At 40.0% G+C, this 23,086-nt stretch overlaps 3 protein-coding genes across 8 annotated transcripts; 1 reads left to right on the top strand and 2 right to left on the bottom strand.

Moving 5' to 3' along the window:
* Window positions 1–407: 407 nt before the first annotated feature.
* Window positions 408–7,438, top strand: fkbp3 (FKBP prolyl isomerase 3). Its single transcript, XM_059497867.1, has 7 exons — window positions 408–565; window positions 1,224–1,325; window positions 1,390–1,488; window positions 1,569–1,704; window positions 6,216–6,283; window positions 7,060–7,157; window positions 7,273–7,438. The coding sequence occupies exons 1-7, from the start codon at window positions 458–460 to the stop codon at window positions 7,325–7,327; spliced, it is 666 nt and encodes a 221-aa protein (XP_059353850.1). The 5' UTR covers window positions 408–457; the 3' UTR covers window positions 7,328–7,438.
* An 838-nt stretch (window positions 7,439–8,276) lies between these two features.
* LOC132091744 (ubiquitin-like FUBI-ribosomal protein eS30 fusion protein) lies at window positions 8,277–10,766 on the bottom strand. Of its 2 annotated transcripts, none has more exons than XM_059497865.1 (5): window positions 10,656–10,766; window positions 9,225–9,305; window positions 8,993–9,137; window positions 8,539–8,594; window positions 8,277–8,458 (listed from the first exon to the last, which is right to left on the bottom strand). In XM_059497865.1, the coding sequence occupies exons 1-5, from the start codon at window positions 10,749–10,751 to the stop codon at window positions 8,333–8,335; spliced, it is 504 nt and encodes a 167-aa protein (XP_059353848.1). In that variant the 5' UTR covers window positions 10,752–10,766; the 3' UTR covers window positions 8,277–8,332. The 2 variants fall into 2 exon arrangements, with proteins under 2 accessions (XP_059353848.1, XP_059353849.1); XM_059497866.1 differs by lacking the exon at window positions 10,656–10,766 and adding an exon at window positions 10,534–10,605.
* An 820-nt stretch (window positions 10,767–11,586) lies between these two features.
* LOC132092037 (pre-mRNA-processing factor 39-like) lies at window positions 11,587–21,400 on the bottom strand. Of its 5 annotated transcripts, none has more exons than XM_059498094.1 (14): window positions 21,245–21,400; window positions 19,319–19,791; window positions 17,748–17,873; window positions 17,493–17,611; window positions 17,243–17,410; window positions 17,000–17,162; window positions 16,551–16,658; window positions 15,543–15,707; window positions 15,038–15,164; window positions 14,690–14,958; window positions 13,216–13,400; window positions 13,059–13,133; window positions 11,926–12,097; window positions 11,587–11,883 (listed from the first exon to the last, which is right to left on the bottom strand). In XM_059498094.1, exons 1-14 carry the CDS (start codon window positions 21,255–21,257, stop codon window positions 11,662–11,664), a joined length of 2,385 nt encoding a protein of 794 aa, XP_059354077.1. In that variant the 5' UTR covers window positions 21,258–21,400; the 3' UTR covers window positions 11,587–11,661. The 5 variants fall into 5 exon arrangements, with proteins under 5 accessions (XP_059354077.1, XP_059354078.1, XP_059354080.1 ...); XM_059498095.1 differs by having other exon boundaries at window positions 11,587–11,851; window positions 11,980–12,097; XM_059498097.1 differs by having other exon boundaries at window positions 11,587–11,848; window positions 11,980–12,097.
* Window positions 21,401–23,086: the final 1,686 nt, after the last annotated feature.

Below are 23,086 nucleotides of genomic sequence, written 5' to 3'. Positions count from 1 at the left end.
AACACTGTCTAATCAGTGAGTCTCTTGTTGAAATACTACACTAAATAATCATGCACCTGTTCCCAGTTCAGTATTAAATAGGGAACAAATTATATGCAATTTAATACATATAATGCATAAATTGATATATAATTTAATTTATGTATTGTATGTATTTAAATTAAATGTGTATGTTATTACATTATTATTTTATATATTAATACATATTATATATAATATTAATAACAAATTCAATTTAAATCAATTAATTGATATGCTATACATTAAATAATATACTTTATTTAATCATATATATACCGCTATATATATATATATATATATATATATATATATATATATATATATATATATATATATATATATATATATATATATATATATATATGCAGCTCTGACTGCCGCTGTTCCTTTAAGACGCGCTGAGCGCTGATTGGCTGTTCACAGGCACGTGCTGTTCATGATGGCGGCGGATCCAGAACGAGCGTGGAGCGACGAGCAGCTCAAGAGTGAAGAAATACCGAAAAGAGAGCTGATCACATTTATCCAGGAGAACGCAGCGCACTCGGTAGCGTTACACTTCTACCGCCTTCACCGCTAAAAGCTCCCGGTGTGACGCTAAGAGTCACGGAGTCACGCCGCGAAAGCGCATGCGTCACATCTGTGAATATACTCATGCGTTTATGTCGTTTGAATTAAAGTGGTCGTGTGACGCTGCTAAAAATAACATTACTTTGCGTTTTTGCTGTAATGCAATGTGTTTATGCGGTTTAAGGTTAAAACAAAACATTATTTTCCACATGCGGTAAATTGTTGTTTCTCCTCTAAGCCCCGCCTTCTGAAACACGTGGATTTTTACAAAGCTCATCGTTCGGAAAAGCTAGGTGTGCTCTGATTGGCCAGCTATCCAGTGCCAGTGATTGGCTGAATACCTCAAGTGTGTGACGGAAATGTTACGCCCCTTAACATACTGTGATGCTGTGTAAACCCAGTGTAAATGAGGCAGTTGTTGGATCCAGTGGGGACATAATTACTGATTATTGATTACTTATACTGTCTTTTTACCTGTTGCTTTGCATATCGCCCTGCGTAAACATAAGATCTGCATTTGTGGATCGAGAAACAACAAACAACAAGCGCTACTCTACACTGCTCAAAACTCACGTTTAAATCTTCATTTCATCAATCATCATTTATATCAAATTTCTTTTTTTCTTTATCTCCAGTTTCTATCTGAACACAAACTTCTTGGAAACATCAAGAATGTGGCAAAAACAGCCAAGAAAGAGCAGCTCATCGAGGCGTATAACCAGCTGTTTGAGAGCAAGGTAACAAACACACTCAGCATTGTGCATGTGAATTATAATTCCATGATTGCTGTGTTTTTCTCAGAGGTTTAAGGGCACAGACGTGGATGCCGTGACTGAAAAGGTACAAGCTGCTAAAATCAGCGATATTCCCAAAGAGATCAAGATGGAGCCGGTGGATGAGGTACGACAAGCAACATTAGAACCATTCTCCTGTTCACTCGTCACATGTCAATAATTGATTGTTGGTTGGTTGATCTTCAGGGGCCTCCGAAGTTCACAAAGACCATCCTGAAGAAAGGAGACAAGACTAACTTCCCCAAGAAAGGAGACACTGTGAGCTGCTGGTACACGGGGACGCTGGAGGACGGGACTGTGTTCGACAGCAACATCCCTGCTAGTGAGACACACGTGCAACACACATATGCCACGCTAACCTCAACAACACACAACACGCTAACCTCAACAACACACACGACACGTTAACCTCAACACACGCGACACGCCAACCTCAACACACGCGACACGCCAACCTCAACAAAACACACAACACGCTAACCTGAACACACACGCGGCATGCCAACCTCAACACACACACGACACGCTAACCTCAACACACACACGGCACGCTAACCTCAACACACACACGACACGCTAACCTCAACACACACACGGCACGCTAACCTCAACACACACACGACACGCTAACCTCAACACACACACGACACACTAACCTCAACACACACACGGCACGCTAACCTCAACACACACACGACACGCTAACCTCAACACACACACGACACGCTAACCTCAACACACACACGGCACGACACACTAACCTCAACACACACACGGCACGCTAACCTCAACACACACACGACACGCTAACCTCAACACACACACGGCACGACACACTAACCTCAACACACACACAGCACATTAACCTCAACACACACACGGCACGCTAACCTCAACACACACACGACACGTTAACCTCAACACACACACGACACGCTAACCTCAACACACACACGGCACGCTAACCTCAACACACACACGGCACGACACACTAACCTCAACACACACACAGCACATTAACCTCAACACACACACGGCACGCTAACCTCAACACACACACGACACGTTAACCTCAACACACGCGACACGCCAACCTCAACAAAACACACAACACGCTAACCTGAACACACACGCGGCATGCCAACCTCAACACACACACGACACGCTAACCTCAACACACACACGGCACGACACACTAACCTCAACACACACACGGCACGCTAACCTCAACACACACACGACACGCTAACCTCAACACACACACGGCACGACACACTAACCTCAACACACACACAGCACATTAACCTCAACACACACACGACACGCTACCTCAACACACACACGGCACGCTAACCTCAACACACACGACACGCTAACCTCAACACACGCGACACGCCAACCTCAACAAAACACACGACACGCTAACCTCAACACACACACGGCACGCTAACCTCAACACACACACGGCACGCTAACCACAACACACACACGGCACGCTAACCACAACACACACACGGCACGCTAACCACAACACACACACGGCACGCTAACCACAACACACACACGGCACGCTAACCACAACACACACACGGCACGCTAACCACAACACACACACGGCACGCTAACCACAACACACACGGCACGCTAACCTCAAAACACACACGGCACGCTAACCACAACACACACACGGCACGCTAACCACAACACACATGGCATGCTAACCACAACACACATGGCATGCTAACCACAACACACATGGCATGCTAACCTCAACACAAACACTGCACGCTAACCTCAACACACACACGGCACGTTAACCACAACACACACGGCACGCTAACCTCAACACACACAAGGCACGCTAACCTCAACACACACAAGGCACGCTAACCTCAACACACACACGACACGCTAACCTCAACACACACACGGCACGCTAACCTCAACACACACACGGCACGCTAACCTCAACACACACACGGCACGCTAACCTCAACACACACACGGCACGCTAACCTCAACACACACACGGCACGCTAACCTCAACACACACACGACACGCTAACCATAACACACACACGACACGGTAACCTCAACACACACACGGCACGCTAACCTCAACACACACACGGCACGCTAACCTCAACACACACACGGCACGCTAACCTCAACACACACACGGCACGCTAACCTCAACACACACACGACACGCTAACCTCAACACACACACGACACGCTAACCTCAACACACACACGACACGCTAACCTCAACACACACACGGCACGACACACTAACCTCAACACACACACGGCACGCTAACCTCAACACACACACGGCACGCTAACCTCAACACACACACGGCACGACACACTAACCTCAACACACACACAGCACATTAACCTCAACACACACACGGCACGCTAACCTCAACACACACACGACACGTTAACCTCAACACACACACGACACGCTAACCTCAACACACACACGGCACGCTAACCTCAACACACACACGGCACGACACACTAACCTCAACACACACACAGCACATTAACCTCAACACACACACGGCACGCTAACCTCAACACACACACGACACGTTAACCTCAACACACGCGACACGCCAACCTCAACAAAACACACAACACGCTAACCTGAACACACACGCGGCATGCCAACCTCAACACACACACGACACGCTAACCTCAACACACACACGGCACGACACACTAACCTCAACACACACACGGCACGCTAACCTCAACACACACACGACACGCTAACCTCAACACACACACGGCACGACACGCTAACCTCAACACACACACGGCACGACACACTAACCTCAACACACACACAGCACATTAACCTCAACACACACACGACACGCTACCTCAACACACACACGGCACGCTAACCTCAACACACACGACACGCTAACCTCAACACACGCGACACGCCAACCTCAACAAAACACACGACACGCTAACCTCAACACACACACGGCACGCTAACCTCAACACACACACGGCACGCTAACCACAACACACACACGGCACGCTAACCACAACACACACACGGCACGCTAACCACAACACACACACGGCACGCTAACCACAACACACACACGGCACGCTAACCACAACACACACACGGCACGCTAACCACAACACACGGCACGCTAACCTCAAAACACACACGGCACGCTAACCTCAAAACACACACGGCACGCTAACCACAACACACACATGGCACGCTAACCACAACACACATGGCATGCTAACCACAACACACATGGCATGCTAACCACAACACACATGGCATGCTAACCACAACACAAACACTGCACGCTAACCTCAACACACACACGACACGTTAACCACAACACACACGACACGTTAACCACAACACACACGGCACGCTAACCTCAACACACACAAGGCACGCTAACCTCAACACACACACGACACGCTAACCTCAACACACACACGGCACGCTAACCTCAACACACACACGGCACGCTAACCTCAACACACACACGGCACGCTAACCTCAACACACACACGGCACGCTAACCTCAACACACACACGGCACGCTAACCTCAACACACACACGGCACACTAACCTCAACACACACACGACACGCTAACCATAACACACACACGACACGGTAACCTCAACACACACACGGCACGCTAACCTCAACACACACACGGCACGCTAACCTCAACACACACACGGCACGCTAACCTCAACACACACACGATAGAGTTTGTGTAATGAGTCTCAGCTAGGGCTGCACGATGTGTCGTTTAAGCATCGATATCGCGATGTACGAATCCATGATAGTCACATCGCAGGATGTGCGATGTAAGCTGTCGTAGTTGATCCGTTATTCAGAGAGAGAGAGAGAGCGCGCGCGAGAGAGAGAGAGAGAGAGCGCGCGAGAGAAAGAGAGAGAGCGAGCGAGTCCCAGCCGCATAATCACCGTCTTCAAACAACAGGAGCACTGTCTTGCTCTCTCTCCCTCGCGCATATTAATCAATTGACACGATGGTGTCGATGTTTAAATCATTTAAAATGAGAATGCAAGTGTGCTCACCCCATTTTTGTTTGTAAGAAAAAATTAGATTTCATATCGCAATATATATCGCAGAAAAATAAAATATCGCAATGTCATTTTTTCCCAATATCGTGCAGCCCTAGTCTCAGCAGTGTGTACAATGACAAATATCCATTCACTCTTGGAAAGTCTCAATTATCAAGCCGTTTTAATTTTCGGAGCTGTATGACATCATATTATTCAGGTCCCGTCCACAGCAGCTGACAGATGGTCCCGTATTAGCATAGCTCCGCCCCCAGCCAGTTGATTGCTTTCTGAATGAGGGACGGCTGCACCTTTAGAAGAAGGATGTCCCACACTTTATATTTCTCATGATTATTTGAAATCCCTATAGGAGAGGGGCGGGGTCAGCAGAGCTCATTATCATTTAAAGAGACATGCACCGAAATTAGCAGAGCTGTTTTTGACGAGGGAAAAGGGTGTAGTTTTACACGATTATTGAGGAATTTTACGCAGTATGTTACAGACATTTCATGAAGACCCTGAAGAAACGAAAAACTTGTGGAAAATGGGACTCCTTTAAAAAATATTAACAATTATGTTTAATATTAAATATATAATCCACCATAAGCAAAATCAGTTTTTTTTTGTTAATGTATTTTGAGTGATAAAAATGTTTGATAACTATATTTATCCATCACTCAGGTTTTCAGATTATCAGATGATAGTTGGTATAAATGCTCTTTTATTTGATTTTTTGTTTTTCAGCTGCAAAGAAGAAGAAGCAGACCAAACCTCTGAGCTTCAAGGTCGGGATGGGTCGAGTGATCCGAGGGGTACAGCACTTCACACTCTCTCATCATTTACTAGTTTATTAAAAACATTTTATCTTTAGTATTTGCCTTTTTAAAGTCTATACAGCTTTGTAGTAAGTTTTATAATTTATTTTATTTTAAAAGTCTGTTATTAATTTAATAAGGAAATTGTCATTTAGTTATTAGTTAATATACTTTTTATAGTTTTCATTTTAATTAAGGTTTTAGTAATTTAGTTTTTTGTAATTTTAACTATGAATATAAATAGTTTTTATTTTTTCTAAATATATTTTTTGTATTCTATTTTCATTTTAAAGTTTAGTAATTTAGCCATAATTTAATTTAAATGATTTATATATATATATTGTTTTAATTAAAATTTTAGTTAAACGTATGTAGTATATTTTAGTATAAGTCTGTAGTTATATAATATAATAATTAAGTTTTATATTTCCTATTTTTATTTAAATTTTATTTCCATTTTTAGTAATTTAGTCGTTTTTTTACTAGATTTTTTTATGTTCTATTTTCATTTTAAAGTTTTAGTAATTTAGCAGTTTTGATCCTTTTTATTTTTTTGTATATGTCTGTATAGTTTTTTTATGAATTTGAAGTTAGATTTTTTTTTTATTTGTTAAGTTTTGTCATTTATATAATTTTTTTTAACGTCTGTAGGTTTTGAATTATATTTTTTATTATCATTTGTCGTTTTTAGTAGTTTAGAGGGGTGTGATGGTTGTGTGTTGTAGATGTTGAAGCGTGTGTGTGTGTGTGTGTGTGTGTGTGTGTGTGTGCAGTGGGATGAAGGGCTGCTGGTGATGAGTAAAGGCGAGACGGCGCGGCTGGAGATCGAGGCTGAATGGGCTTATGGGAGGAAAGGCCTTCCTGACTCCAAGTATCCTTCGCTATCAGTGTGTGTGTGTGTGTGTGTGTGTGTGTGTGTGTGTGTGTGTGTGTGTGTGATGCATGTTGTGTCTGAGACGTTCTCCTGCCTTAACCTTCTTCTCCAGAATCCCTCCCAACGCCAAGCTGATCTTTGAGGTGGAGCTCGTCTCCATTGATTGATGGATGAAGCTGTTCATTACATCATGATAGATTCTTCAGTCTGACAGGAAAACTTTTCTGACTATTTTTGCATGATTGTAAAGTTCCAATAAAAGACAAACCCTGAACAAACCCAGCTGTGTGTGTGTTCATAAAAAAAAATATATATATATATATAAATATACACACACACACTACCGGTCAAAATTTGGGATTATATAATATTAGTATAAATCATATTATTCTGATTTCTGAAGATCATGTGACACTGAAGACTGGAGGAATGATGCTGAAAATACAGCGGAGCATCACAGAAATACATTACACTTTAACACACATTCACACAGACCATTATTTTATTTTGTAATATTTTAAAGATTAGTCTTTCTGTATTTTGGATGCAATAAATGCAGTGTTGAGCAGAAGACATTTCTTTAAAAACATAAATCATTCTGATCCCAAACTCTTGATCAGTAGTATGTATATATAACTATTTATTTTAAATTAATATTATGTCTCTGTCTATAGATATAAACTAGTAGATAGAGATAAAATAAAAAATTAAATATTAATCTGAAAAAATAAATTTTTCAAGGCATTTGCCGTTTCATGTATAAATGGAATATATTAAATTTAAAATAAAACATAAAAGCACACTTATGAAACTACATTGTTTTCATAGATAGTATATAAAGAGCGAGATTTTTTTTTTTTGTGAGTAAAATTAATTGCATATTTACAAAATATTTTATATAACTTTAAACCTATCAAATGATTCGATTTAAAGCCGTTTGTTTTACATATACTAATAGATCATATTTAACATGCATGTGAGTTGTTTGTAACCTCATCCAGATGAGAGTAATTTGCAAAAGTCAAAGTTTTCTATTTTTAGCAGACGTAAAGGCACTTGTCCTGGTGTCTGTAGCAGAGGAGCATCATTCATTCATGTAAAGCAGGAGTCTGTGGCTCAGAGTTCAGAGAGAATCTTTATTATGATCAGTTTCTCCGAGCGAGTCGGCTGGTTTAGGAGTTAGCGTTGGGGCCCTTCTTCTTCCCGAAGGTGGGGACCACGTTGACGAAGCGGCGGTTGTACTGGATGCGACGCTTGGCCCGGCCCGTCTTCTTCTTCTTCTTCTCCTGTTTGTCCACCTGCAGACGGACAGAACCACAGTCAGACACCCTTCTGTCCCACACTACAGCAAACACTCTTTAATGAACCACTGACTTACTTTGGGAGTCTGTCCTCTGACTTTACCGGCGCGAGCCAGAGATCCGTGGACTTTACCTGATCAACACAAACACAGACATGAATGAGTAGAGCCCCATCAAATCAGTTTTATTAGCACACAGCACTGCATATTGACAGAAAAACACAGAATTGTTGACATTTTTGCAGATTTATTAAAAAAGGAACACTGAAATATCACATGGTCATAAGTATTCAGACCCTTTGCTGTGACACTCATATATTTAACTCAGGTGCTGTCCATTTCTTCTGACCATCCTTGAGATGGTTCTACATATATATATATATATATACATATATAAAAGTTTAATATATTGATTTTACATATGTACAAAAATAGTATAAAAAGTAAATTTTACATTTTAAACCATTGACCTTTTTTTATATTTTTATTATAATATTTTATATTATTTACAAAAGTGTAGAATTGTGATTACCTCCCAGGAGTCTGGCGGTCAGCTCGATAGTGCAGTGCTCGGACACACCACAGTCCAGAAGAGAGACATCGTCCTCCAGAGGAGCTCCGGCCAACAGAAGAACCTGCTCGTCCACAGACACACCCTCCAGAGCCTGCACATGAGCCTGCACACACACACACACATCATCATCACACACACACACACATCATCAGCAGACTCAGCTCACAGCTGCGAGAGCGGAGCGGCTCACCTTGAGCTCACGGACGGTCTGGAGTCCAGACACATCGAGTGTGTGAAGAGTCTGAGCGCGCAGAAACAGCTGCATGATGAGCTACACACACACACACACACACACACACACACACACACAACATATCAGCTGCATTCTGGCTGCAACAATCTGTACATCTTACAATAGGAAAGACTCTTCAATGTTCGTTGTAACAATTTTAAACATTATTTGTAACAAATGTTAAACAATTTTAAGTTAAAAGCAAACATTTCTGAACATTCAGGAAACAATTTTTTTAATTAAATGTTAAACAATTAAAAGGTAAAAACATTTAAAAATAAAAATTTAAAAAGGTAAAAACAACTGTTTTTAAATGTTGAATGCAACATTTTAAAGCTAAATACAATTCTAAGTTAAAAGCAACTTTGAGTTTAAACAAATAAAAAGGTAAAAGTACTTGTGTTAAAAACTAAAAATAATTATGTTTAACATTTTAAATTGTGTTAAAGTTAAAAGCAAACGCTTTTAAATTTTAAACAATTTTTAAAAGTTCAAAGCAACATTTGTTTTACATTTTATACCCAACAATTTTCTTAAAAGTCATTTTTAGTTAATTTTTTTAATGCTAACCGCAACAATTTTAAACATTATTTGTAACCATTTTAAGTTATTTGTAGCATTTTCAAATGTTAAACAATTTTAAGTTAAAAGCAAACAATTCTGAACTTTCACGCAAAAACTTTTGAAAATAAATGTTACACATTTAAAAAGGTAAAAACTTTTAATAATCAAAAACATTTTAAAGGTAAAAGTTACCTTTAAGTTGAATGCTAAAATTTTTCAAAGCTAAATACTATTTTAAGTTAAAAGCAACTTAAAGTTTAACCAAAAAAAGGTGCAAGTGTTAAAAACTACAAATTTTAAATGTTTAACAGCCATTTAAAATAGCTAAAAGTTAAAAAACACAACTTTTAAACATTTTTTAAGTTAAACCCAACTTTTGTTTTACGTTTTATACGAAACAATTTTATAATGCTAAACGCTACAATTTTAAACTTAAAATGTAACGCTTTTTTAAATGTTACGTGTACCATTACAGTATTAAGAATCAACACACTAAGGTTAATGCACAGGAATGATTAACCGAGTCTTCCGCTGCTTGTTGAACGGTGTTTAATCAGAGTTCATGAGTGTATTCCACTGATCTATATTATATTATATTATATTATATTATATTATTATAATAGCTCAGTGATGTGTGGTCAGAGGCGGCGCGAGGGAAGCACGCGGCGCGAGACAGAAACACACAGAAGCGGCTCGTTCTCACGGATTTCTGCTCGGGATCTGATCGACAAACACGGTAACGGTTCTCGCAGCGGTTCATGCAGCATTAACGCACATTAAAGCCGTTAAACGCGACCGAGAAGTGATTTGATCAGAAGGCCTTACTTCAGATGATGCTAGTCGATCCACAACCGGATGAGGAAAGGACAGCGCGCATGCGCGGAGCGAGGAACTCTGGGACGAGTCTGGCCACGTGACCATGACGTCAATCGAGATCTCGCCAAAAAACCATGGGGTTTTTCCATAAACTTCTGGATTATCGCAAGAATAAACTCTGTGTTCAACTATAGTTCGTGAAATATACACGCTACATCAACGTTCTCATATAAACCGGAATAAAATACAAAACTGAAATGAGACACTAGTAATAAATAGTCTATTGAATAAATGAAATAATCATAACTAAAGGACACATAAAAGCACGCATTTCTGTACATTTCAAAATAAGGTGCATGAAAAGTCAGTAAATCTTTGATTAATATGAATATTTTAATTACAAACGTATCTCCACGTACTATTCAATAGCATTCTGGTGCATCTAATCTATTTAATAACAGCAGAGTGAGCGAGGGTTTGGATATGGTACGATGTGTAATTCTGTCTTTCAGCAGCTGCATGATAAATTATATTTAAAAAGTTAAATATAAATAAATACACATAAGACTATATATGTACACATACGTAGGATTTCTTTTTCCGAAAGCAACATTTAAAAAAAAAAAAAAATTACATTATGCATAATTCACTGCCATTATGTAAATATATAATCTGTAAAAAATTACTGCAGTTCACGTAGGAACTTTAAGCACATATCACTTTAATCTCAAATGCATTGACAATTAAATGCATAGTATATTTCTTTTAGTGCAAGTTTACAAATAAACATTTAATAACTTAATTCAGTGCATAATCTCGGCAAAGAAAAAAAAAGGACCATCTACAGGATCTTCATGATTAATGATATTAATTCAAAACTGTTTTCAAAACAGCAGACTATTGAACAGCACACAATAAAAATCACTCGTTCAGACAGGAAGGAAGTCAATCTCTTTATTATGAAACCAAGGCAAAATAAAAAACATCTTCATGTCACGTTTCTCTGAAAACAGGATCACACAGAGAGGAGATGAAGCTCATTAACAAACCAAAGGAACACACAGTGTGTGGCTGGAGACGCTGAATGTAGAAGCTGAAGCAGACGGACGGCTCCGTTATGTTGGAGGAGGAGGATAGTACTGGTTATACTGACCGTACTGACCGTACGGACCCCAGGAGTTCTGACCGCCCCACGAGTTATACTGCTGGAGAGAGAGCACACACACACACGGTCACGCTGAGCACACACAGAGAGAGAGACACACACACACACACACACACACACACACACACACACACACACACACACACACACACACACAGCAGGACTGACCTGGTACCAGTTGTTGTAGTTGTATCCGGCTTGATTGTCCTGCATGTCCTGCATCATCTGACCCGAGGCTCCTGATTGGTCGTCTGTCCGCTGTCTCTTTGAGTCCGACTCCTCTGATCTACAGACGACACACATCCGTCTCAATGATTCACATCCTCTAACCAGCGCAAGGCAATCCAGTCATAACTACACCGAGCCAAATCTCTACACTATTAAAAATGATTTTTCAAAGCTGTAAATGAAACATTACAACAGACAAGTATTTCAGGCTTTCCAGCTTAATTTAACACTTCAAAAATGTTATGTTTCTAACGGAGAAATTCACTAGCGGTTTCAGAATAAAAGTAAAACAAGACGTTTAAAGATCAAACGTGATTTTACAAAAGATTGAGAGTAAACTGGACCGTGATGTTGAAGATCTATGGGATTATGAAGAATAAAATGTACAATTTCACCTTTACGATTACTTTTTATATTTTGGTAAAACACTAAACTGCAAAAGTTATTATTATTATTATAATAAATAAGATTATAAACGTGTTACAAGACAAGACTAAGTCTAAAGTCATTTCACAAAAGATTTACAGGAAACTGTCCAGCAATGTTAAAGAAAAACCTACACAATGTAACATTTGGAGTAAGTTACAGTAAATGCACCACATTTATTAAAAAACATTTATAAAAAAAAAAAGTTATGATATTTCGATAAACTACACTGAAAAATTATTGGGATGCATTTAACAAGAAAATATTATTTGAGTTTGTTTCATTTCAGAATTATACATTTAACATTTAACTCAAAGGTTAATTCTTTTTCCCTACGGTGTATAAAAAATAATAATAAAACACTCATTACTATATTTTTTACCCTTGACAATGCAAAATATTGCAAAATAGTTATATTGAGATCTTAAGGTGAAAAACCTCAGGGTTTCTGTGAAAACAAACTGTAAAATTTAATTCAACATAATGTGTCTTGATTAAAGTAGATGAAGATATTTATACTAGAAAACACGACAGAAATAGTGAGGAGCAAAGGTGAGCTCAGACGGCAGAAACGGTGGATGTGTGTCACTCACCCGTTCTCTGCTTTCCTCTTCAGTGACTCCTGCTCCGTCTCGAGTCTCTGATGCTGTTCATACGCTGACACCAGCCTGAGAGAAGACAACAAAACGTGTCAAAGCAGCTCTGCTGTCAGAAGCACAGCCGTCTGACAGACTCGGACCATGCACTCACACGTTGATGTCGCTGCCGAAGTCCTCCAGGAACTCAACCCTGCGCTGAGAGAAGGTGAGGCGCTGCTCCAGAGACATGGGGCTGTTCAGAGCTCGGTCGAAGCAGGCCAGGATCTCCGCCTCGTTCTGCTGCACGTCTCCGCTGTACTCCATCTCCAGCAGGTTCAGGTACAGCTTCGGGTTCGTCTGAGAAACACAAACAACCGAAACCACTCTCACAGCTGCTAGAGTTCAGTTCACTTCTGGGATTAAACATCATTCACATCACATTAAAACCTTGTTTCATTCAGACGATTTTCTGTTTTTCTTTGACACTCTTGGGTTTCAGGTCAAAACCATCGAACAGCGTAATTATGCGTACAGAAACTGCTAAATTAAACTCTTCAAGCACTACTTTCTTGGTCTTTAAGGACTAAAATCAGAGATGTCACAAACTATTTTGTTATTTTCTTTCCAATTTTAATAAACTAATAAAACTAAATGGCACAAATAAAGAGAAGGACAAAAGCATGCAATAACTGCGGCAGCTTTAATATCTGAAACAATATTATGACAATGTTATCGCTTTCCATATTTAAACTGATATATTTCTTTTAAAAATATGATTGAGCTGAAGAATAAAAACAGTTTCATACACTTGGGAAATTATGAGCTATTTCAACACTTGGTTCACTAGAATGAGACAATATTTTAATACTATTTTTATTTTTACATGAAACACCATTTGTCTTTCCATCACACAAATCAAAACAATGAAGTTGTATTTTGAAACATTTTAACTAATCTAGGGCTGAAACTAATAGGAATATATATTTTAGATTTCTAATGTCTTTAATGGAGTATCTTCTGTTCATCAGTGCTGTATTTATTTGATTAAAACTACAGTAATATTATGAAATATTATTGCAATTTCTAATATTGGTTTCTGATCTTATTGTACTTTAAAATATAATTTATTTCTGTGAATTTTCAGCATAATTACTGCAGTGTGTTTTATGATCCTTTAGAAATCATTCTGATGCTGATTTATTATCAGTGTTTCTACTTAAAATGAGTAGAATTTATTCAAAATAGAAATCTTTTCTAACAATGTAACTATCAATTTAAACAATTTGTGTTAATTTACTGAAAGTAAAAAATCTATTTAATTTAAAATAAAAATATTGTTTAAAAATGTATTATATAAAATAAATTACTATATTATATATATATATATATATATATATATTTCTTTTTTTTATTAAAACATAAATAAAAAATAAATATTATTTAAGATTAAGATTAAAACAAATTTAATATTTTTTGTTCATTTACTGAAAGTAAAACAATATCTTTATAATAAAAAAATTGTAATCTTTTATAAAACAAAATGTATATATTTAATAATAATAAAAAATGCATAATTAAATATGTAAAATAATGATACTACAGTTATGAATATAAATGTGTGTTTCACGTTGGAAGTGAATCGGCACCTCATCCTTCTCGACGGCGTCCAGCAGCACTTTCTTGGCCTTCCCGATGCTCTTCTGCACTTTGAGCAGCTGTCGGGCCAGTTTCACAGCGTAGAAGGACGCCTCGCTGCTGTTCTTCCCATTGGTGATGGCATCCCTCAGCAGGGCTTCTGCTTCCTCCATGTGTCCGTGCCGGCGCTCCAGACTCACCCTCCTCATCCTCACCATGGCCAGACCAGGAACAGCCTCCTCCATCTCCCTCAGGATCCGCCGCGCCTCCTCCACGCTGCCTGAACCACATCAACACAGATCAGATGGAAAATACGCTTCTTTACTGTAACCAGTTGGACAGCACGTCTGATATTTCACCTTGCTGCTCCTCAAACGCAGCCCAGAGCAGGTGCACGGTGGGTTTCTTGGGCAGGTGGATGGTGCAGGCCTTCTTGAAGATGTGTCGGACGCCTTCCACGCTGTAGCTCTCCAGATACTTGGCGTACTTCACAGAACAAGAGAGAGACAGAGAGAGAGAGGGAAGAGAGCACATAAAAATTGAGCTTTCGCTTCACATCCCCGCAACTGCTGAATTTCCATTGACAAGATCGTTTTGAGAATTTCTGTTTTAAACCCATCAGCACCTTCATGGAACCAATAAGATAAGTTTCTGTAAGGTAGAAGGAGACGGAGAGGTGCAACGTAGTTGGCAAATGCTGCAGTCAAATCTTGTGTGGCAAGCAGGCCATCCCCTAATATAACAGATACAGTCAAATATCAACGTTACACACAAAGAGTGCAGCAAGTGTTACTGTGGAAGTGATGAGGGAGGTCAAAGGTTGGAGAGAGGGAGTGAGCGCGAGCGGCTGCAGCGTGTAACTACCTTGATCCAGAACTCCTCGTAGAGCGCGCAGGCGATCAGACAGCGCTCGAACAGAACCACCACACGCTCCGGCGTCCCGTTCTCCAGCTCGAAGTCCAGGTACTCCCTCCAGTTGTTCAGCTGCGTCTTCTCCAAGGCTTTGACGTGGAAGTACGGACGCTTGATCTGCGGCATGCAGCAGACCACAACACAGTTCAGGCTTCATTTTTGCTCGCACAGATTATCCTATAAATGCATTTAACACTTCGCACGCATCTATTTTTAGTCGTTAATGTGAAACGCTTGTGCTGTCGAATCCTGGTTTACCTACAATTGTTCATTTGTAGCAAAAAAAATTAAAAACCTAGATTTTTAGATCTCAAACATGTTCAGGACGTGTAAACTGTATTTTAATTCAAAGACCTGTACAAAAAAATATATATACTACATACAGGTCAAAACATGCATTGTTTTTGCAGACTATGGTATACATTGAACTGCATATAATATGAAATATAGTATAAACAATTGTTAAAATATAAGCCAAGACTAAAACACTATTTTTTTTTTAATTATAATATTCAGTATAAACCAACTGAAACTGATTTGTGCGCCAATATATCAACACATTCAAATGATAATGTTTTGTGCTACGGTTAGTAAATCCTATATATTAAAACGTGTGTTAACACTACATATACTAAAATATTAAAACTCTGAATTCTTCCTGTGATAGGTGGCTCAGAGAGAGAAAATCCAAGAGTTTACATCAAAATAAATACCAGGTACAGTTCACTGTGTAACCAAAATACCAAAACATTTTTGATTTTTATGCATAATGCATATTTATTTAGAGTGCTTGTTTTCATTTAATCATCACCTTTTGAACCTTCATAACTGACTCCCATTTAAGACCTCCTTAAATTCAAGACCTCTTAAAGTATAATAAAGAGTTCCAAATTTAATCGAACTGTATTTAAGACCTTTTGTGAGCCGCTCATAGTGATGCTTGTAATCAGAAACACTCACCCCTTCCTCGAAGGCCCAGCGCTTGCTGACTTCGTGCTCGTTGTGGTTGAACACTTCCTGGCGGGTCTCGATCACCTTATGCCTCATGTTCTCGATCTCCGTCACTCTCTGGAGAGCAGAACACAGCGTCCTGAGCATCGCATCGAAGGAGCAAACACTTTATCTCGTCTGATGACCAGCTACGCAAAAGGTACATCACCATGAGTTTGACAGAAACAGTACGGTTTGCACACCCAGTGAATCAGCTCTGGCCGGTGATGGGACGGTGGTATTCCGTCACGAGCCCGTCACACTTTTAGCCCAAGTCCCTGATTGGATGCCAACCTCAGGTTTTCATTGGCTGCTAACGGAAAGACACCTCTTCAAACCTGCACACGTGTCCAGGATCAGACGCCGTACCCTACCTCTGCCATGTTTTGAAGCCCGCGGATGAAAGACGGCGTTCTTACCTTGGCGGGATCCGGCAGGTCCTCTGTTCCCGGAGGAAGCTCTTCTCCCGGAGCGTCGTCTCCGTTGGGCTTGTTAGCGTTAGCCAGCTCCACCCGCAGCTGCACGAACTCCTCCTCAGACAGGAAGTGCTTGGGGTTGTTGCTCTGGACGTGCTCTTTGAACCTGAACAGAGAGAGCGAGGATGTTTAATCAGTGGGAACCCCTGAAGGCGTATCTGAGCAGATATCTGAAGCGACGCTCACTTCTGGAAGTGCTGGGAGTACAGCTGCGTGGGAATACACAGGATGCGGTCGTAGACGGCTGTGACGTTGGCCAGCTTGCCCTGCTCCGTCTCCCAAGCGATGAAAGCCTCCCACAGACGGTCGGAGCGGAAATCAGTGCCACAGGCCAGAACGGCGTGCTCATAGGACCTGAAAGAACACATTGATTGTAAGCCAGTAGATTCGGTCATTTAATCATCGTATTGTTGTGTTTGTTAAGCGCAGCACTCACGCTCTGATGCGGTTCTCCGCCTCGCCATCACTGGTGTCTTGGTTCTCTCGCAGGAAGGTGATATAATGAAGCCACAGGTCCACGCTGAGAGGAATGGCCTGCAGACCTCGGCGGTAAACCTGTGTCAGGAAAATAGACTCAAATCGATTCACGTGTGTGATGCTTAAAAAAACGTGTGCTTCTTTTAATGCGTGTTCTGGTGACTTTATGACAAATTCTGCACCTTGCTCAGTCCTGAAAGTCACTGAGACTCACCTCATCAGCCATGTGTATGTATCCGTGCTTCTTCTCGATATCTGCATACTTCTTCCAGTAGCCGTAACAGTAGGGGTAGTGCAGGAAAAAGGCATCAAACGCCTTCCTAGAAGCCTCCAGGTGGTTCTGAAACCAGAGAAAAGCTCATGAGCCACCGATGAACGTCTGCATGTGACCCTTCAGCATTAAAAGGATCTCCGGTTAGTTTGCCAAACTGGTCTAGATATGATGTCAATACCCCTTCTAAGTAAGGCGCTTAGTTAAAAATACATGAAACGCGTTCATGATTAAGAAAAATAAAAAAGCGCGATCACTACTTTTTTCAGCTTTTCTGTACTATGGGCCGTCGATTGTTGATGACGCACGACGGTCCTGAGCGCGGCAGAGCGCCAAACTAAAACGCGGGCAGTTCGACACACTCTTCTTCTACAGTTCCGTTGGACACACCTAGAGAGATAAAATGCCACACTGTGTTGCTGTTGGTTGTGATGCCCATTCGAAGACAAACGAGAGCGGTTTGTATAGCGAGGCGGTTTATAGCGAATAACAACCCCGACGCGAAGCGGAGCTTGAATCAGCCTGAAGGGGTTGTTATTCGCAAATTATAACAACCGCCTCGCTATACATAATCCCGCTTATTACATGGCTACCTACAAAATAAATAAATAATTTGACACAAATTATAAATTTAAACGGGAGTTTATTGATTTAAAACGATTGCATTGCTTCCGCAAAAGAAAATAGTCCGTTCCGCGTCCATAGCAACGCGCTGTTTTCATGGCAATGGTGTGTTATACTTCGCAGCGGTCTGTTATCAAGAAATAACATGTTATATAATTCTAAACAAATATGTTCATGTTAGACCTGCCTGTTAGTAACTGCATCGCGGCTGGGTAAACCAGCGCTCCATCTGTCATGGAGACTGACGAGGGCAGCCCACAGTACATCTGGATTGAGACAAACTGCCTCAAAATTAGGATGGGCAATGATGCATGGTAAATCTGCAAACAAGTATCCTGTTTTTAGGCTATAATATGCATTTACTGTGGTAGATTACTTCAAAATTCTTCAGGCCAATATAGCTTCCCTAGCTAGCTAGCTGCTACCTTACCCTGGACTGCTGCTGATATGAAGTGGAGTTCCTTACAGCAAACACTCTCCCTCTCAGTAAGCATCGGTAAACAATTGCCACAACCACACCAATGCGTGTGCCCTACTCTCTCTTCCTGCTCATCCTCACCTACGGCTACGAGATTATTATCATCCTGTGAACCTTCCTCCGTATTTGCGACACGTTCAGGCTCAAACTGAAAAGGGTGAACGGCAGACATTTCGCTTACGCGCCTTGTGTTTGTAGCGCGCTGGGCCTGGGACCATTCTACGTCACGGCCCAGAATGCAATGGGTAAAAACAACAATGGCGGCTTACAGGTAAAAACTTTATTTAAAAATATCTCGCTACAACGTAAACATCGGGTGTGTTATTATATCACGTTTGTGGCGCAAATGGTATCGCTAACCCAATAAGGCTAAGTTGTCAAACTAACCGGAGATCCCTTTAAAGACACTCACCTCCTGCTCAACATACTGCAGAAGGTAGACCCAGCCATTGAAGTCTTCAGGGTTGTCCTCCACAACCTTAAAGAGCCGCTCATATTCCGCAGGAAGTCCGGGATCTTGAGCGGCAGCTGCATCTGTCGCTGGTTCCACCGCTTCTGAGGTTTCTTTAGGGGCGTCCTCCAGCTCCATGTTGGAAGGGCTCTCCGAGTCGCCCGCTTCGGGCTGTTTCACAGCGTCCGGCTCCATGTGCTGTCCGTTGGAGATCTCCACACCGGGATCTGAAGCACTGGCCGTGTGTTCGTCGTTCTGCTCTGTCGAGTACAGCTGAAGCGGTTCTGAAGCAGACGTCTGCTGGATCGGATCATACTCGTGGGGTTCTGGGTTCACCGTCGGCTCTGTGACGTAATTGACCCCCGCGACCTCCATAGCAGGAGCGTCCCCGTTATCAGGGGCATTCTTGTCCAACATCTCGGTCATGAGCTCACCTGAAACAATCACATGTCAACATAATCATCTCACAGCTCTGCTGGCAATATAAAACCAAGCAACATCAGACTACAGCGAACATGTTCATCAGATGTTAGAAACACTTCAAAGCACGACAATACAACCTCCATCACTTTTTAATTTATTGTGCAAAAATACAGATGCATTTAGTTAAAAGAGCAAAACAGCCAAAGACAAGTTCTGTCTCCTGAGAAGCTCATTAAAAATGAAGAGATCAAAACTAGGCTGTTTGTCTAAATTCAAAGGGAACACAGATTTGACATTGGTTTTCGTTTTGATCATAAGCTCACTTCATTTTGTTCAGTCTGTCAGAAAACAAGGAGAAAAAGCATCTCCAGTAAATGTACACTGCTGTTCTAGTTTGGGATTTTTAAAAGAAATAATCAGAAATGTTTCTTGAGCAGTAAATCAGTATGTTATTCTGATTTCTGAAGATCATGTGACACTGAAGACTGGAGGAATGATGCTGAAAATACAGCGGAGCATCACAGAAATAAATTACACTTTAACACAGATTCACACAGAAAACAGATGTTTTACATTACAAAACTATTTCACAAATTTTGAGAGTATTTTTGATTAAATAAATGCAGCCTTGATGAGCAGAAAAATACATTTACTGATCACAAACTTGTGAACAGCAGTGTCTCTTAATTTCAGGATGTTCAGATATTTGTTCTGGCAAACATAAAAAAAATACTGAGAAATATGCCTTTTCTGCAGTTCAAGCTACATTTATTCATTTAGCAGACGCTTTTATCCAAAGCGACTTACAGATGAGGACAGTGGAAACAATCAAAAACAACAAAAAGAGCAATGATATATAAGTGCTATAACAAGTCTCAGTTAGGTTAACAGTACACGTAGCATGGGATTTTAAATAATATAATTTAAAAACACTGTAAAGCTGCTTTGACACAAGCAGTATTACATAAGAGGATTTACAAATAAAGTCGATCTGACAAACACAAAGTTGTGATATAGACGCTTCAAAAATACTCCAGTCGTTTACAACCAGTCGTGCTCATCATTCCGCCTAAACTGCATATATTTGTTAGACTTCGCCCTGCTAAAGATAATCATGTGTTTGGATCTGTGTAAACACGCTTCAGAACACACACAAGAGGAGGAATAATGGTTGTATATTACGTTTGTGTCGTGTTTCCTGCTCAAACGACACTCGACGATTCGTCGAATTAACATTAGTTTGTGAACGTACGCGAGTAACTCATCAAAACACGCTCTCAGTGCCATGTCAAAGGCGAATTCGTTTCAAAACCAGCACAACGTTTTATTACAGTATGAACACGGTCTGGTCTCGGCCTGGTCTCTTCACGCGTTAGCTAAGATGCTAACTAACCGACGCCGCTCATTTACCTCAGAAACAAACGCACGCAAACGCGGGAAAACTACGGCGGGAATGATACTTACCAGAATCTTCCATGAAACTGGGTTCAAACGGCAGATATTTTCACAACTTATTCGAAGTTTAATGCGGTTGATAACATGTGGTCCAATGGCCGCGTTCTGTCGCATTCAACACCCGATGCGTCGAGCGCCGAGAGAAGGACACGAGTGTCTGCGCACGCGCACCGCGCTACGAAACTCAAAACACCCGTGACGTCATTCCTGGTTACAGCTAGGAGGCGTAACGCGGACCAGAATATAATAATATAAAATTGATTCAAAATATCTGACGGCGAAGTGTGGATACCATGGAGGCCACGCAAAAAAAAAAATAAAAAATAAAAAAATAATAATAATAATAATAATAATAATAATAATAATTGCGACTTTTTTATCATCTTAAAATTCTGACTTTTCACGCAATTTATTTATTTTCTTCTCACAATTCTGAATAGCCAGATATGAAATAAGAATGACAAGATATACACTCACAATTACGAGTTATAATTCTGAGAAGAAAATTTTAATTGCGACATAAACTCGCATTGGCTAGAAAAAAAACTGAATTGTACGATGAGAACGTCACTATTCTTAATCTCTATTTTTTTAGTTTGTTGGAGAAAAAAATGTGAACTCAGAATTGTGAGATTAAAAGTCTAAATTGTGAGGTAAAGCGTCGCAATTAATATATATATATATATATATATATATATATATATATATATATATATATATATATATATATATATATATATATATATATACTTTTTTATTATTATTCTCATAGCTAGGTTTCATGGAAGGGCTTCCATAAACTACAGTACTTAATTAGGCCCACTATAAAATAATATTCCCAGTATAGGTATCACTGTGTGAACTAATTATGAAACATTATATTCAACTCACATTGAATGACTCAAATTCAAGTTATTGACCCTAAAAATAACTTTTAACTTGTACTTTACATGTACTTTTTGTGCACATTTAGAACTTTTCTGGCTTGTTAGTTGACTGCATCTAAACGAAAAACACAGATTAATCTATGTTTGTTATTCCTACACAAGTGTTGTTGGTGTTTTTTGATTAGCCTACATGAAATCTGAATGAATAAAGGCTTAAAAATTAGGCCTACCTCAAACACACGATTCCTTAAATTATTAAACAAAATATATGTAAAATATGTTGAACTGAATATAATTTAATTCAGTAATTAAATATAATGTAGGTGTATTTTCAAGAGGGTGTTTGGAAATGGATTTGGGGGTTTTCAAATAACTTATCAAAAACGCTTCGTTTTAAAAATACGGGTTTTATATAATAAAGAGTTCTCTTTGACTTGAAGTCTTATAATCAAAATAAAATAAAACAAACATCAGTCACCTCAATGCGTGGTCGATTTATTTCCTACACATGAAAGTCACTTCCTCTGGGGGTGGGTGCAAATATGCATGTATTTACAAGTCTGAGGAAAATGCAAATGTGCATGTATTTATAGGTGTTTTATTTCAACAAGGCATTTTTTGAACTCGCTGTGACGTCATGAGCTACGCCCCTTAAACGTCTTTAGAGGATATGGGCGAACATTAAAAGCGCTTCATCAAACTGTAAAAATAACATCAGAGCGGTATTTTAAATAGAATAACCTCTGAAAAAAACACTACAATTATATTCTCCCGAGTCTCAATGGCGTCCTCTTCATTTAGATCGGGCTTGACTCGTTTGACGAATCTACTACGGCGAAGGTCCATACGCTCATGTTATGAATATGAATTAGCTCACGCCTCCGTGTTTTTTTTTTTTTTTTTTTTTTTTTACCATTATCAGGTTAATCTAGAGTATCTGAAAACCATTAAATCAGACTGCGTT

The sequence above is a fragment of the Carassius carassius genome, chromosome 18, assembly GCF_963082965.1.
Source record: "Carassius carassius chromosome 18, fCarCar2.1, whole genome shotgun sequence".
Lineage (NCBI taxonomy): Eukaryota > Metazoa > Chordata > Actinopteri > Cypriniformes > Cyprinidae > Carassius > Carassius carassius.
Note: the sequence above shows the minus strand (reverse complement) of the source record. Positions and strands in the feature narration are given on the sequence as shown.